The 17,401-nt window shown below is 39.6% G+C and overlaps 2 protein-coding genes across 3 annotated transcripts; both read left to right on the forward strand.

Annotated features, from left to right (window-relative positions):
* The first annotated feature begins 52 nt into the window (after positions 1–52).
* Positions 53–7,598, forward strand: LOC112565901 (pyruvate dehydrogenase E1 component subunit alpha, mitochondrial-like). Its single transcript, XM_025241775.1, has 8 exons — positions 53–604; positions 4,015–4,188; positions 4,487–4,613; positions 5,063–5,154; positions 5,757–6,005; positions 6,251–6,387; positions 6,646–6,754; positions 6,875–7,598. The coding sequence occupies exons 2-8, from the start codon at positions 4,099–4,101 to the stop codon at positions 7,094–7,096; spliced, it is 1,026 nt and encodes a 341-aa protein (XP_025097560.1). The 5' UTR covers positions 53–604; positions 4,015–4,098; the 3' UTR covers positions 7,097–7,598.
* Positions 7,599–7,996: 398 nt separating this feature from the next.
* Positions 7,997–16,581, forward strand: LOC112565898 (pyruvate dehydrogenase E1 component subunit alpha, mitochondrial-like). 2 transcript variants are annotated; one of them, XM_025241773.1, is made up of 9 exons: positions 7,997–10,527; positions 10,650–10,709; positions 10,998–11,176; positions 13,198–13,324; positions 13,499–13,590; positions 14,272–14,520; positions 14,761–14,891; positions 15,608–15,731; positions 15,856–16,581. In XM_025241773.1, the coding sequence occupies exons 3-9, from the start codon at positions 11,087–11,089 to the stop codon at positions 16,018–16,020; spliced, it is 978 nt and encodes a 325-aa protein (XP_025097558.1). In that variant the 5' UTR covers positions 7,997–10,527; positions 10,650–10,709; positions 10,998–11,086; the 3' UTR covers positions 16,021–16,581. The 2 variants fall into 2 exon arrangements, with proteins under 2 accessions (XP_025097558.1, XP_025097557.1); XM_025241772.1 differs by having other exon boundaries at positions 7,997–8,698; positions 11,003–11,176.
* Positions 16,582–17,401: the final 820 nt, after the last annotated feature.

The raw sequence follows: 17,401 nt of genomic DNA on the forward strand, positions 1-17,401 counted from the left end.
GGCACGACACACGTACGATACCCGGAACAGTCCTCCACCGGCTCCCAGGGGTACGTGTGGATGTGGAGGGCTCTACGTGGTGGTTGACTAACGTCAAGCAGTGGAGAGGTCGTCAGATGGTTGACCGAATGAACCGGTAACAGATGAGGCCCCACTGTGTCTCATTATGTCCACGGTTGGTTGCAGTTATCGTTTGGGTTCACGGTTGAATAGTTCGCCCCACCCCCTTTCTCACCTTACCACCCATAATTTATTTGCCATCATGTCATCATGTCAGCGTTTCAACCAAGCGTGACAGCGGTGCACCGGCTGCTCGACGTTGCTTCCCGGATCCATTAAGGTGTTCACCCAGTCGTCTTCACAGCCTTCAGTCATGAGCCAGTCATTGTGATGTTTATGTGGTGCTAAGAAGGTAAACTTACTGCACCACGGACCCAACCCGGCAGTCGTTTCACGGAACGAGGCCAGTAAGATCACGGATATTAATACAAGTTCGTGGTAGATCGACGGGAGAAAGAAGGGAAACAAAGAAAAAATATCTGACGGTTGATCTTTTGCAGAATGTTGACTTTATCAAACATCGTACGGACCACGTTCACGCTCGGTAAGTGTCTGAAACTAAGAAAAAAAATTCTGCATTTTATATATTTACTCTTTTTGTAATGTCATAATTTTTTAGAAGTTTCAGGAGAAACTGGTGTTTTGTTTATATTTGTAGATATCTTTCTTTTCTAAATATCGCTTTAAAACGAATTGTATTATTATATACGTGCTGCTACAAACTGAAAGATTTGCATGTCTACTCATAATGTGAGGTCCGGGATACAAATGATGTGAGATTTCGCAACAAGCAGGGCACATTCATACCCGCTGAGAAAGTCGGATGAGTCGACACGGTTGAGCTGCCGTGTTTCTCTAATAAACTTAGGTGTATATTCACAGACTTCAGTACAGTTGTTACAAATGTTGTATGATTCTAAGAATTCTCTCGAATGTTAATTGAAGCTTATACCCATATTGAATTTCTAAATCACATTCATATACTTAAAAATAAGTAGTCTGACAGATGGTATAAACTTTAAAAAAAAATGTTGGCATGTTCATCACATGGTTCGAATACCGCTTTCAAGCCTTAAACTTCTTCATCAATGAATGACAAAATATCAATAAAGTTAATTAAATTTTTCAAAGCCACAGAGATGCAGAAAATAAGCAATCAATCTTTGTATTGGTATCTTCTTTTTCGTTCACACCACTAGGAAAATAGATTATATATTATGAATGTTTCATTCACAAAGAAGCCGCTTTTTGCTTTAATTGTGGACACCCTATTCTGCTAACAACAGATGCTAGCCCTTGCTGGTGTTTAAATAATACAGTCTTTGATTGTCCTTAGATGATCTCTAGGACCAATACCTTTTGAAACTCTTTGCCACAAAGCCCTCCATGATGGATTTGATAGTAACCTGAAAATGTCAACAAACCTTGGCATGAGAAAAAAAAATCCCTTTGATTAAATGTTCTTATAACTAACTTATTAATTTAGTGTACATCAATTCATTAAGCGCTTCCTAGGCAAATTCTTCAATGCTTTATAGTGTTGTAAACTTTATCATTTACTGAAATGTCTTCATGTTAACATTATATCACATTGCATCATTGACCTTGCATCATATGTAAAGCAAATTAAGTAAAGATATATTTTGACCAGACTTTAAATTGATGTAATTTCTTCTTGAAAAATCTTCAACTGTAACTCGCATGTGTGCTGAAGTCTTTCTCACTGATCGATAGACAACAGGACAAGTATGTTTGGACAAATGTTTGCTTCGCACTGATCGATGGACAAGTATGTTTGTGTTTGGCTATTTGTTTTGTTTTGTGTGCCTGATTCACAAAGATCTTATAGTTAATTACTTAAGACTCAACTCTCTGAAGGGAAGGGGAATCAGGGGAGGCAAGATATATCATTTGTCAAGAAAATGCATGCCACAACTCTTCTCGGCTGCTTGTGTATGTTCTCTGAGCCGAGGACGCATACTACGGCTCAAAATCTGTGCAAATTAATTGATTGTAATGGTAAGCAGGGGTTTATATTTTTAATGGATTCAACATGGTTTCAACGTGAATATTTTGGAAAGGTTCTGATGTCATCATGGTAGGTCAGTTCTCCAAAATGTCTGAATTAACGGGCTGAACAAAAGTGTTTACCAATATCCTTTTAGGCAATAGGCAAAATCATTACTGCCCAAAGTAATTCGAAAGCACAGTGAGCATTTATTATGAAATAGTTATTTGCTCAACCAGAGAAGGTATAACGTCTACGGCTCAACTCAACCACAGCTAGCTACCAAGATGGCGTCTCATGCTGCCTTGGCTGTAACATGCGTTAATGGTTTGTCCTTTGGTCTATTTGAACCCATTTATTGGTCATTATCTCGATGTTATATCAGATGAGCCACAAGGTACATTTTAAATACCGTTGCTAGAACGAGACTGCACACAGTTTCAGTTGAAACAGAAATGCAGACCTCTGTTCCCACTATTTTAATGTCACTGTCCAGCACCAGTGTCCTGAGGCTTACTTTAGAACAGGCTAAACAATGAATTTCATTGTCATGTGGTTATGGTGGTGCTGGGGAACAGGCATGTTTAAGTGTGTGTGTAACATTTTGTGAAGAATGCAACTACATATGTTTGCGAGCCTGAGTGTACATCTGCATGTAAGTACTCTCGCAGCACTCTCCTACCACGAACTAATATATACATCCGTGTTTCTACCTTTTACACGCAAAAAGGTCCACTCAGCGTTTAACACATTTAATGTTTTTTGAAGAAGGCAATGAAAGGAGAACAAAAGAGAATAATAGTTTACTACTGTCTAGATAAAAGTTTACAGTTCCCCCGGCACTTGACACTTAACTGTCTTGAGAATCCGTCGATCAGGTAATTCAGTATCCGCACGAACATGTATTACTGGACTGCTTACAGACGATTTTTTTTCTTAAGTACTAAAACGAGGCTGGTGTATACAAAGCTTCCGGTTTAGTCACATTCATTGTCTAGGCTCGCCAAGACTAACAGTGGAGAACTTGGCAAGAGGCTAAGCGTTGGTCTCGACAGACAGACAACAGTCCACCTATACACACCCATGGTTATATATCTAAGACGGTACGGATGTTCTCGCGGACTGATGACCAGTGGATCATATCCAAGGCGGGTGAACGGTTGACGCATGAGTTCACCGGAGATGGTGATCAGCAGGTTTATACCCTAAACAGTTTATACAGGAGCTCACCCGAGATGACAATCAGCGCGCTATATCCAGGGTGAGTGATCGTTGACAGTTCACTCAAACTGTAAATCGCAGCGTCGTAGATCAGCTTTGTTATATAGTTAATTCCCCAAATTGAATATTGATTCAGCATTATCCCTCGGTAGGAGTGTCTGTTACAAGCGTGTTGTGAACACTGCCGAGGTCTGTACTCTCTCTTTAGATGACAGGTGAATGCCGGGGGAAGTGTTAGTCCGCCTAACTAAACTCCCTCCCCACGTGTTTCCACCAATCCCACACTCAATCCCTTGGTCGCTAGGGTAGTTGCTAGGCTGGTCTATTTGTTCTGTGTGCAGTGGATTCTTGGATTGCTTCGAGGATGCAGCTATGCAACAGAAGCAACTTTTGAGACACAGGTAAGTTTAACTGTCTGGTGTGTAATGAAAATGTCATATACACTCATCACCTTCCACCTTGTTTTGGGAATATAAATAATAATAAAGTACAAGCCTTTCTTCTTCTTGCCTTAACTCTGCTTACTTTCTTCTGAGAAAAGCGACAGAAGTGAATCTAGTCTTGAAAGCAAGTGCAGCACTGTGTTGATCCTTAGGTAGCTAATCCTGCTTTCAAGTAAAGGCATCTAAACAGTATCTATTGTTTATAAAATTCTTTCTTGCGGTGATTCTTATAAACATTGTGAAACTGATAGGATGAGTTCGTGTTGTTTTTAATGACGACAGCCATTTAAGCTGCACAAGTTGGACAACGGTCCATCCACATCTGTAAAAATTACCAGGGAGGAGGCTCTACAATACTACAGAGATATGCAGATCATCCGACAAATGGAAACCAAAGCAAATGAAATGTACATGGAAAGAGTCATCCGTGGATTCTGCCATCTGTACGCTGGAGAGGTGACTGGCTTAATTTACATAAATATTATCATAATTGTATTGTTGGCTTCTGATGGAGACTTCAACTGTCATGCAGAATGGCTATATTTTTGGCTGGGATGCAATTGCAGACAGAGTTAACCTTGAGCATAACTCATGTAACTGGGAAATTCTGGAGCTCACACCCTACCACTCCCTCCACCCACTCCCCCCAAAAAAAAGGTAAAACAAAGGCTACTTAAACATGCTACTTTAATAAATGAAACACATCATTCCATGTTTTTAAACCATGGTAGCATGACTGGGTTTTGAACTACAGGAGGCAGTGGCAGTGGGTATGGAACATGCTATCACAAAGGACGATTCAGTGATCACCGCTTACCGTGCCCATGGGTGGACCTACATGCGGGGTGTCTCAGTTTTGGGCGTTATGGCAGAGCTCGCAGGTAAGTTTTTGTTTTTATCTTTAGTATATTTCAGAAAATATTTAGTATTAAAACAGCCTCATAAAGATTTCCTTGTTTGAAAATAGCTCCATAAATCTAAGAGTGGTTCTCAAAGTGTGGTCCGCAGACCACTTGTGAGCCGCACACATAATAAGTCAGGTGGTCCGCGGTGACAGTCATCATATATTAGCAAAGTGATGTTTAAGTCGAAGAGTAGAAGTCAGAATTTGCTTTCAGGGAGTTGTGCCTAAGGATAAGGATAAGAAGGAATTCCAGACTTGTACTGTACATGTGGTTGAAGAGGAAGCAGACAAGTGTATGAAAGTGTATGAAAGACATATGCATAAATATATGTACAGTATTAACAATCTGAAAATACATATACATATTAATGAAAGCCACCAGTAGGACATAGCTTGACACTGACCCCTACAGATTGTGTTTTACAGGTAGAGCATCAGGGTGTGCTAAAGGTAAGGGAGGCTCCATGCACATGTACTGCACAAACTTCTATGGAGGGAATGGCATTGTTGGTGCCCAGGTAATTTCCATACTACCCATCTTTTGTAAATGTCATTCATGATTTCTGATAAAACTTTAAAACTGCTTTAGCTTTTTAATCTGTACACAGCACATGGTGGGATTTTGTTGCTTCAAATCTTTACATGTTGTTTCTATCCTTTAAACAATATTCTTAACATTTTATTTTGCTGGTCATTCTTTGATGTCTCTTTGATGTTGAACCGAGTCAGGGAAGCTGGCAACTACTAAAAATCCGGCATGTCCCGTGTCACTGGTCAAAACTCATGACCTCCGCCTTAGCCATTACCGGAGCAGCGGCAACTTGACCTGTTGGTGGTCTAAACAAACTTAAACTAGCAGTAGAAAATTCGTTTTCTACATCGCTGCTAGATTCCATTTCCACAAATCTGGATAAATACAGTTCTTCCATTCTCAAGATCCATTCCTTCAAACATCACAATATAAAAAAAAATCAAAATCTTGACCTATATACCTAATTAACATTCATTTCATGCCGTCGTATTAGTTATGGCCTATCTATAGATGTAGACGTACTTCTGCACTATTTTTATATCCATGTTTGACTGTAGATGGAAAATACAAAATATCTTGCTGTTTCAGGTACCACTGGGAGCAGGGATAGCCTTAGCCATGAAGTACAGCAAGAAAAGTAATGTCTGCGTGACAGTGTATGGTGATGGAGCTGCCAACCAGGGTCAGATATTTGAAGCCTTCAACATGGCCAAGTTGTTGAACTTGCCATGCATATTTGTCTGTGAAAACAACATCTATGGCATGGGCACCTCGGCAGAGCGAGCTTCTGCCAACACAGACTTCTACAAAAGAGGAGACTATATTCCAGGAATATGGGTGTGTACCTCACGTGTATGTTAGTGGGAGGATGGCTGTAAATTGGGGGCCACTCATATGCGCCTTTGTTTGTAAGTGGCATAAGAATATATTATCAGCGTTCAGTAAAATCAAAACATGCAGAGCTCAAAAGATTCTCGATTCATCACGCACTCATTAACAGTTCAGTTTTAAAACACACTTTGTTTAACAAAAGAAAAATATATTATAATGAGCATATTTGCATATGTCTTGCATTTTGACAGGTTGATGGAATGGATGTTCTGGCTGTGAAGTCAGCGACAGAATTTGCCAAGGCATTTGTTCTCAAAAATGGTCCAATCCTTTTGGAAGCAGACACATATCGTTACTACGGCCATAGCCCAGCAGACACTCAAGCTAGGTAGGATAGATGCATTGGAGTTTCTATCTACATTTTGTTGATATATTTCTGGCACAAAAGCTTCTATCAAATAATGACTGTGTTTACTAAATGATGTAGCCTATTATCATAACTTTCAAAACCAATTTTCCAAATGGTAAAAATTAGCACCTTGTGTCTTTTGATGGTTACAAAACTGCATATTCCATTAAAGTGCTAAGATGCCAAATGGGACAGATATTTTCATCTGATTGTGAAATTTTTCATTCACTGTTTCAGCTATCGGTTTCGTGAAGAGGTTCAGGAGGTACGCGATAAACGAGATCCAATTAATCAAATGAAAAAGCGCATTCTTTCAGCTGAACTGGCTACTGTGGATGATTTACAGGTGGGTGCATTTAGGCTCCTACATGTATATTTAGTATTCTATGACCTTTGATATTGTCCAGTGTCTAAAAAAACGCTTAGTGATTCTCTGACATAAGTACCTTTGTGGTGCATGTTCCAGAATATTGACAAAGAGACTGGTCAAGAGGTAAAGGTAGCAGCAGAGAGGTCAAAGGTTGATCCTGAGCTTCCAGTAGAGGAAGTATTCACAAATATCTACCACCAGCCACCTCCTGATTTCCATGTGCGAGGTTGTGACCCTACCATCAATGCAGCTACACTTAAACCAGTTCTCAAAGAAAGAAGCAGTTTATTCATAGAATCAGTGTTTGGATTTAATTGAAAAACGTTTCCTAATTCTTATGTGATGGAGGTTTTAAGTTTTCAAAACAAAAACTGTTGATAATCTTGATGGGTTTTGTAGTGTGATAATTTGATTGTAAGAAATTGAAAATTAGTTTATCTGCCATCGGTGCTTTTTGTTGTGTAAAATCTATGATTAAGTGTATGTTGAGAGTTTGCGGGCAACTACATGTAGGTCGAGGGTGTGGGGTGTAGCGGTGTGGAAGGAGGATGTCCTTTAAAAATAAAATCCCCATGGAAAAGTGCTATGATTTCCACCATCGTTTGAACCAATTTTTAAAATGCAAGACACTGGAAGACCAAGAAAATAACAACTACAACGATCAAGGCCGATATTTTTAGCACTGCATTTTTTTCTGTTCTTTTTGAATTTTGTTTCACAGTTATGTCCATTGTTTGACAAAGTTTGGTGGCTTTATTTTTGGTGCTTATTTGCTGGGTGAGGGGTAGGCAGCAAATCGGCCAAAGAACGGCAGAAATTTTTATAAAATATTAAGTGCATCACAGCCTTCTATGTTTATTTGTGAATTGCATAGAAAGCGCCACTTTTACCGCCAGAGTTATCAAAAAAATCCAAATAGTGTGACACAATGTTGAAATCTTAAAAACATCTTAGCCCTTTCCCCAAACCAGATATATCATCGCTTCATTGATTAAAATGATGAGGACGAAGACATGTTCAAGAATAATGTAAGTACCATGTTTAAAATAAACATAAGAAAAAGAAAATTTGTACTTAATTTCCCTCTTGAGATCTTGACTTTCATTTTTCTTTTGTCCTCATTTAATTTGATCCTTTCTGGTGTATGCCGTGTGTGTGTGTGAAACAATTTTATTATCAAATACTTATGCCCCCCATGTTTTCGTGTCTGGCTCGATTTGGGCAGATTTTGGAACTAGAAGTCTTCTCCTCTGTAAGAAATTATGTGAACTGTGAATTTCATCAATCTACTGAATATGTGTGTGCTGTTTGTGCCTCAGTTATGTTGACAGCAAGGAACGAATTTCAAAAGGAATTATATATAAGAGGTTTAAACGATACACCCTTCGCACACCTAATTACGAAATTAATTAAATTAATTGCCCTTTCGTTCGGTACAACACTCTTGAAAAGGGCTGTTTACTCGGACAGATTTGCAACTTCTCGTCTTTGGCCATCTCTCTCTCATGGCTTTGACAACGGCTTCTAAAACTTCTGACATCGACGGTCGAGTTGTCCCTAGACAGTGAACGAGTTTTGTGTAGGCCGTGCTCAAATGATTCTTATCACTTTGGTTCACGGTCGAATTGTTCTGCCCCTCCCCCTCACTCCCACCTACCACCCATGATTTATTTGCCATCATGTCATCATGTCAGCGTTTCAACCAAGCGTGACAGCGGTGCACCAAGTGTTCCACGTTGTTTCCCGGATCCATTAAGCCGATTAAGGTCTCGATGTGAACACTGCACCCCGGACCCTGCAGTCGTATCACGAAACGAGGACAGTAAGATCGACGGAGAAAGAAGGAAAAAAAAAATCTGACTGTTGGTCTTTTGCAGAATGTTGACTTTATCAAACGTCGTGGGACCACCTTCACGCTCGGTAAGAGTCGACTGAAACAAAAAAAAAAATTCTGCATTTTATATATTTACTCTCCTTATAATGTCATAGTTCTTTAGTAGTTTCAGGAAACTGGTGTTTTGTTTATATTTGTAGATATTTTTCTTGTCTAACTATCGCTTTCCAACGAATTGTATTATTATATACGTGCTGCTACAAACTGAAAGATTTGCATGTCTACTCATAATGTGAGGTCCGGGATACAAATGATGTGAGATTTCGCAACAAGTAGGGCACATTCATACCCGCTGACAAAGTCGGATGAGTCGACACGGTTGAGCTGCCGTGTTTCTCTAATAAACTTAGATGTATAACCACAGACTTCGGTATAGCACCATGCACTCATATTCACATTTAACAGACACGCTCACCTCTATAACAGATCACATACCTTACATAAGTAAATACGGACACACTTTATGCATGCTCATGGTCAACAGATGTCAATGAAGTTAATGAAATTTTATACAGCCACAGAGATGAAAAAAAATCACTTAATTTTTGTAGTTATCTTTAGTATTATCTTCTATTTCATTCATACAACTAGGAAAATTTATTACACACTGTGGATGCTGCATTTACAAAGAAGCTGCTTTTTACACTTAATTATTGACACCCTATTCCGCCAACAATAAATACAACGAATACTAGCATTTGCTGGTGTTTAAATAATACAATCTTCGATTGCCTCTTAGCTGATTTCCAGGACCAATCCTTTTTAAAATTCTTTGCCACAAAAGCCCTCCATGATGGATTTGATAGTAACCTGAAAATATCAACAAACCGTGGCATGCAAAAAATCACTTTGATTAAATGCATTTTCTTAAAACTAGCTTATCATTAATTTAGTGTACATTAATTCATTAAGCTTCTCCTATGCAAATTCTTCAGTCATGGAACTGATGTATTGTCCACTGATGTATTGTCCTTTGATGCGGGCGTGTGTGTGTGTGGGTGTGTGTGTGCTCACTTCTGCCATTGCTGATGTTATTGTTGATGTCTTTGATTTTTACTGACTGCTTGCATGCTGGAAGACAAATCTCCTTTTCTGGACAATAAAGTAATCTTATCTATCTTATCTATCTATCTTTATAGTGTTGTGAACTTCATCATTTATTGAAATGTCTTCATGATATGTTAAAACTATATCATATTGCATCATATGCAATGCAAATTAATGGAAGACGTATTTTTGATCAGACTTTAAATAGATATAATTTCTTCTTGAAAAAATCTTCAACTATAGCTTGCATGTATGCCTGATTCACAAAGATCTTGGATTCATATAGTAAGAAAATACTCATATAGTAAGAAAAGAAAATGAAAATACAAACAACGATCAGGTACAAATTGGTCTCCTGTCTGCAAACTCATGCCTATCCCTATACTTTTTGTTTTGTGTTTGTTTCAAAAATTCGTGTTGCAAGCTGGACCATGGTGCTAACTTACTGTTAGGAATGAAAGGAGGGAAACGTTGATTGGCGATGATGTGCAAAAGGTCCCATGTCGTCAATATAGTTCGTGGGTCCTTAGAGAAGCTGCATGAGTCTTTGTAGCCAAAGAGAGTTTCAAAAAACTTTATTTACAGTTTTATACAATGGCCTTCACTTACAGACACACTGGCAGTCGGTTAGATACGCTGGAACATGATTAACAGCGACACAGGATGAAAGTAAACAGAGACACCCGCTGACAACGGCGATCCATATGCTGGTTGTGTGAGCATAAACAAAAATGCCTGGGCCTATCACTGATCCCTTTCCACACTCCATGGTGCAGCAAGCTGATGTGCACTTGATTTATTAGAAAAGGTAAAAGGTGATGAAAAAGCTGATTCTTTTTTTCAAAACAAAGTGAATCAATTATATTTCACAGCCACTTTCCTATGGAACCCTTAACTTTGTAGAGTCAAGTCTATTTGTTCTGTGTGCAGTGGACTCTTGGACTTCTCCGAGGATGCAGCTATGCAACAGAAGCAACTTTTGAGACAAGGGTAAGCGTAGCCAGGAGAACTGTTCAGTGTGTAATAAAATGTCATATACTCTCATTGCCTTCAAACTTGTTTTGGGAATATGATCCACTGCACAGGCTTACCTTTTTCTTATTTTAAGTCTGCTTACTTCTGAAATAGTGAATTTAGTCTTGAAAGCAAGTGTAGCACTGTGTTGAGCTTAGGTAGCTAATCCTACTTTCAAGCAAAGACATCTGAACAAGCGATTCTTGTAGTTGTAAGCCTAGACATTGTGAAACTGATGAGTTTGTATTGTTATTTTTTTATGACGACAGCCATTTAAGCTACACAAGTTGGAGAACGGTCCATCCACATCTGTGAAAATTACTAAGGAGGAGGCTCTACAATACTACAGAGATATGCTGGTCATCCAACAAATGGAAACCAAAGCACATGAAATGTGCATGGAAAGAGTCATCCGTGGATTCTGCCACCTGTACTTTCGACAGGTTGCTGGCTTAGTTTCCATAAATATTAGCATTATTGTATTGTTGGCATTTGATGAAGACTTCAACTGTCATGTAGAATGGCTATAATGTTTAGACTGGGTTAACCTTGAGCATATCTCAGGGTAACTCAGATTCCCATCTCCCTTTCATCCACACACTTTTGAAGCAGATTGAACTCAAATAATCATACTGTCGCGTCACCACCCCCTGGCCGCCGGAAGATGCACGCCCGAAGTCCGCTCGCACAGCCGGAGACGAACGCGCAACCCCCTTCGCTCGGCCGGAGACGGCTTGCTGACATTCCATTCGAACCATAAGCTGAGCGCAGACCACACAACAACGATGACAAAGACAAAAATCTACAAAACAGACAGGTTTATTAACTAAACATAAAATAACACTAATAGGAGGCAAGCATCAAACATAATTCACAATACAAGAGTTGCCCTGTGCACAGGCATGTTACAGTAGGCAAAGAAGAAAAAAAAAAAAAACAACAAGGGAAGACAAACCACCCGCACGCACTGCTGGGTGGCAAGTCGAATGTCCGCTCAAGGTGTTCGCTGGCGGCAGCCCATCCTCTCTGGCCCGCGTGCCGCTACAGCGGTGACCCCCCCTCTCTCCCTCTGGACCAGCTGTCCCCCCCTCGGTTCTCCCGTCCGGGTAGACCTTGGTCACGTGAGTCCCTGCTCGCCGGCCTCCACCCTAGGTACTCCCTCGATGGCCAGGCCGCACACTCGCGCAGCAGGGTCCTGCTCACGCGCCGACGAGGCGATGAAGGCGCAGGGTCGACACAATGGCGGACATTAGCACGAAAGGCAACGTGCAGAAACGACGACATGGACGAAGAGCGAATCCAACATGAAGAATATGAAGAAACACGTAGAAAATATACAAAAAAAAAAAAGCCTGTAGAGAAAAACAATTCATTCAGTCAACAGGCGGCACCCTAAACACTGCTCAGTGTCTAATAACATCTTCTAGCACTAGCACAAGTGTACATACATGTGACCATTAAACGCCGGTCCTAAAACACAAATCCATTTAGTAAAAACCGGGTGCGCGCCACATGCGCCGCGACCCGGCCAACACAAAGCCATCCTAACAGGACACAAGTCTTACACTCCAAAAATCGTGAACATGGTTATTAACATAAAAAGGTCAACTCATTCGCACTCCAACCCCTATAGACTAGAAACGTGTAGAACTCAAAAAAAAAAAATAGACTACTAACCCAAATCGGCTTGTGATGGTGAGAGACCAGCGCCGGCCGCTAGGGCCACGGTCCTCCACCGTCCCCCACGTCCGGCGCCGTCCGTTGCTGGATGAAGACTCTCCAGAAAAGACAGAAAAACGCGCCAAGGACCCCAACGCGCGCGAAAAGCAAAGAAACAGACAAAGAGAAAGGGGGGGGGGGGTTGCTGTCCCATCCCGAAAGAAAAAGATACCTGTGACGCCGCGAGTCAGGGCTCTTGGGCTCGCGAGACGGATAGGGTTACACAAGGACCCGGTAAACCGTCCCTTGATTCTCCCCATCCGTACGTACACACCCAGCGACAGGCCATCACAGTACGGAAAGCACAACACGGACAGCAGAAAAATCGCCGACACGCGACACATACCACCTCATTAACTATCCTTCAGTGGATTTATCTCCCCCTCAATCTGCAAGAAAAAGTCCAACAGCTACTTGGTGCCTTGAAATGTTTCACAGGATTAGTGTACTATGTACTTCTCAACTTAACCTCATTTGACCCACGATGCAGTGCTAAGCATGTGTAGTGCTCAAGGTTACCATCTTCACATAAAATTTCTAAACTTAAATATTATTTTGGGCTAGCAAAATGAAGGTTAAAAGTGTTGTTCAACATTTATACACACATATAGCTCTGTGTAATTCTGAAACTCACACCCTACCACTCCCTACAAAATGGTAAAACAAAAGCTATACCCCTTTAGAAATGGAACACATCATTTCATGTTTTGAAACCATAATTGCATGACTGGGTTTTAAACCACAGGAGGCAGTGGCAGTGGGTGTGGAACATGCTATCACAAAAGAAGATGCAGTGATCACCTCTCACCGTGCCCATGGGTGGACCTACATGCGGGGTGTCTCAGTTCTGGGCATTATGGCAGAGCTCGCAGGTAAGTATATGGCAAACTATCTTTTGTTTTGTTTTCACCTTTAGCATATTTTAAGAAATTTTCAGTATTAAAGCACATCTATATGTACCAACAAACTGAAGATACAGATACATGTTAGTAAAACCCAACAGTACACATAGCTTGACACTGACCCCTACAGATTGTGTTTTACAGGTAGAGCATCAGGGTGTGCGAAAGGTAAGGGAGGCTCCATGCACATGTACTGCACAAATTTCTATGGAGGGAATGGCATTGTTGGTGCCCAGGTAATTTCCATACCACCCATCTTTTGTAAATGTCATTCATGATTTCTGATAAAATTGTAAAACTGCTTTAACTTCTTAATCTGTACACATCACATGCATTTTTTTCATCCTTCTTCATTATTTCATTGACATCCTATATACACAACGGTAGAAAGACTAAAGCAAGGGTACAAATACAGTCATATATGCTACTGCATTGACTTGCTTTCCTGTAAGCATTGGGAGGAATTCAATATTGCATGTATGTTCGAAGACAGATCACCAGAGAATTAAACCATTCCTGCCACTGGAAGTTTAAAAAGTGATACCAGACCTTATTTGTTGTAACAGTTGTAGTGTATATTAACAAAACATAAACTACATTGTGATACAAAGTGCTTTTATTGACTCATAGAGGCAATGGAACCTCAGTTACTGCATTTTTTTTCTACTGACTGGATAAAGCTTGCTGCAAGATCCAATTTCCCCAAATCTGGACGAATGCATTTCTTTCATCCTCAAGAAATTTCCTTACCTTCAAAAGTCAAGATATTTTAAAAAAGTCAAAATCATGATTTATATGCCTAATTAATCTACATTCCTTTGGCTTTTGTCTTTCTTCACAATGTAAACATTTCCCTGCATTATTTAATATTTGTGTTTGAATATAGATGGAAAATACAAAATGTCTTACCATTCCAGGTTCCACTGGGAGCAGGGATAGCCTTCGCCATGAAGTACAGCAAAAAAAGCAATGTCTGCGTGACAGTGTATGGTGATGGAGCTGCCAACCAGGGTCAGATATTTGAAGCCTTCAACATGGCCAAGTTGTTGGACTTACCATGTATATTTGTCTGTGAAAACAATCTCTATGGCATGGGCACCTTGGCAGAGAGAGCTTCTGCCAACACAGACTTCTACAAAAGAGGAGACTATATTCCAGGAATATGGGTGTGTACCTCACATTTATATTAGTGGATGGCTGGAAATATGAGGACTGCTTGTGCAGTTTCATTTATAAGTAGCATAAGAATGTATTGATCAGCGTTCAGAAAATCAAAACATAGAGCACCCAAACAGTTAATGAGTGCATCAAGAATTCATCAACAGTTCAGTTTTAAAAACACTTTGTTTAACAAAGGAAAAATATATTATAATGAGCATATTTGCATATGTCACGCATGTTGACAGGTTGATGGAGTGGATGTTCTGGCTGTGAAGTCTGCAACAGAATTTGCCAAGGCATTTGTCCTCAAAAATGGTCCAATCCTTTTGGAAGCAAGCACATATCCTCGTTACCAAATCTACCTAAGGGGTGATATGTAGGATACTTTGGATTTTTTATCTGCTTTTTTATTGTTACTAAGTGGTAAGGGGGTCGAACAGTGACCACAACAGTCCAACACTCAACCAAAAGGCAGGAACTTGTCAGCGGGTGTGTGAACCTTTATTACACGTGCTTGTACAAAGGCCACGGCTGCTCCACATCGCCAGAGGCGCTAAGTCAGGCTGTCGCCTACTGTCACATGTCTGCGCTCTCTCTGATCAGCCGACGTCTCTTCTTTTTGTTTCGTCTCAGCTCTGCCCTTATATACTAACTCTGGGACGGGGTAAACTTTGCGATCGCATGCATCAGCACTTTTCTTGCATGCGTCAGCATCAGCACTTTTTTCGCATACATCAGCACTTCCCCCAAAACCTAACAAGCGCCGGACTACCGGCCCTCTACATTATTATTTATAATTATATATTATTTATAATTATTTTATTATTTATAGTATATATTTATTTTTTTATCTGGATTTTTTTGTTGTATTATTTTCTGGCACTAAAACTTCTAATAAATAATCCTTATGGTAATACAATAACTAAACCAATGATGTATCTTGCGGTGTATCATGACAAGCAAAACCAATTTTTCAAATAGTAAAAAATTATCACCTTAAATTATGATGGTTACAAAACTGCACATTCCACTAAAGTGCTAAGATGCTTCTCTAGACAAATACTTTCATTCAAACATTAAGTTTTTATACAGTTTCAGAAGTCGTGAAGAGGTTCTGAAGTTAGATGAAATTGCATATGAATGGACACGAGAGCCAATTCGTGACATGAAAAAACGTATCCTTTCAGCTGAACTGGCTACTGTGGATGATCTACAGGTGTGTGCATTTAGGCTCCTACATGTATATTTACCATTCTGACCTGCCCTTTAATATTGTCCAGTGTCTTAAAAAAATGCTTAGTGATTCTCTGACATAAGTACCTTTGTGGTGCATGTTCCAGAATATTGACAACGAGATTCGTCAAGAGGTAAAGGTAGCAGCAGAGAGGTCAAAAATTGATCCTGAGCTTCCAGTAGAAGAAGTATACACAAATATCTACCACCAGCCACCTCCTGATTTCCGTGTGCGAGGGTGTGACCCTACCATCAAAGCAGCTACACGTTAAACCAGTTCTTAAAAAAAGAGGCAGTTTATTCCTAGAAATAGTGTTTGGATTTTATTGAAAAATGTTTCCTAATTCTTATGTGATAGAGGCTTTTAGTTTTGAAAAACAAAAAATGTTGATAATCTTGATTGGTTTTATAATAGGATAATTTGATTTTAAGAATTTAAAAATTAGTTTACCTGCCTTTGGTGCTTGCAACCATGTTTTTATTGTGTAAAATGTACTATTGTGTGTGTTGAGAGTTTGCGGGCAGCTACATGCATGTGGGGTGGGGCTGACATAATGTTCTTTTATGCATGCTATTAATTACAACCTTATGGGTCAGTGCATTTCACAAAATATAAAATCTCCGTAGGACAGTGGTATAATTTCCAACAGCTTTTATACCTTTTTTCTAAGATGCAAGAAAGTAATTAACATGTAGAACATAAGAATCACAACAACATCAACAACAAATGGGTCTCACTCAGTTTGCTTAGTTTACAGCGAATTATTAGCTGAGCATTTTAAATATTATAATGCAGTTGTGTAATATTATACTCTTCCAGTAAATCTTTGTCGCTAAAAATTGTTTTGTGTCACTTGTGTAATCCTTGTGGTTAAAGTAGTTTTTGAAGTAGTTTAGTGATTTGAGGGATTGTTGAACTACTGCTATAGTAGTTTCAGCATGCCAGATACATTGAGCAACAGAAAAGAAAAGAACAGCTTTAATATACAGGTTTATATTGCATGTGTAATTACTGATTCTATTCTGCTGTGAACAACATAGAAGCACACTCCACACACCTGTGCATACATGCTATGCCTGGATCTCTTAACTCATAATGACATACCAAGTTTTAGACATATGGAAGTTCAAGTGTATGCATTCTGGCTAGGACGAGGATTAAGATGGACATGAAGAGTACACTTTTTTATTGTGTGTGTATGCCAGTACATTTGAAACTTTACAATGAAGACTCCCAGCTTAGAACTAACCAAAGAAAGTAACTATTGCCATAAATAAAAAAATCAAAAGCAAAGCTTACAGCATCAGAGAGTATGGAAATGTTTGGTATTCACAGAATTATGTGTCTGAAATATTTACAGTAAGTGAATGGGAAAAGAAACACTCAAAAAGTATTATAATCTATAATTATTTTATCTACAATATTACATGTTCTCATTTTTATCAACTAGCAGTGCACATGAACTTCCTCACAACTCTTATGTTTGTATTACCTGCCTGTTATCAGGAGAGTTATCTTTTGGTATGCAATGTATTCCTTGAGTCTCAGTCTGGAAATAGCGCTCTAAAAAAGTGCTAATTACATTGCTATTTCAGCTGGGAAGTGAAGATTTAGATGGCACTGAGAACAATGCAAGCATTATGTGAGGCTGT

Source organism: Pomacea canaliculata, linkage group LG6 (genome assembly GCF_003073045.1).
Source record: "Pomacea canaliculata isolate SZHN2017 linkage group LG6, ASM307304v1, whole genome shotgun sequence".
Lineage (NCBI taxonomy): Eukaryota > Metazoa > Mollusca > Gastropoda > Architaenioglossa > Ampullariidae > Pomacea > Pomacea canaliculata.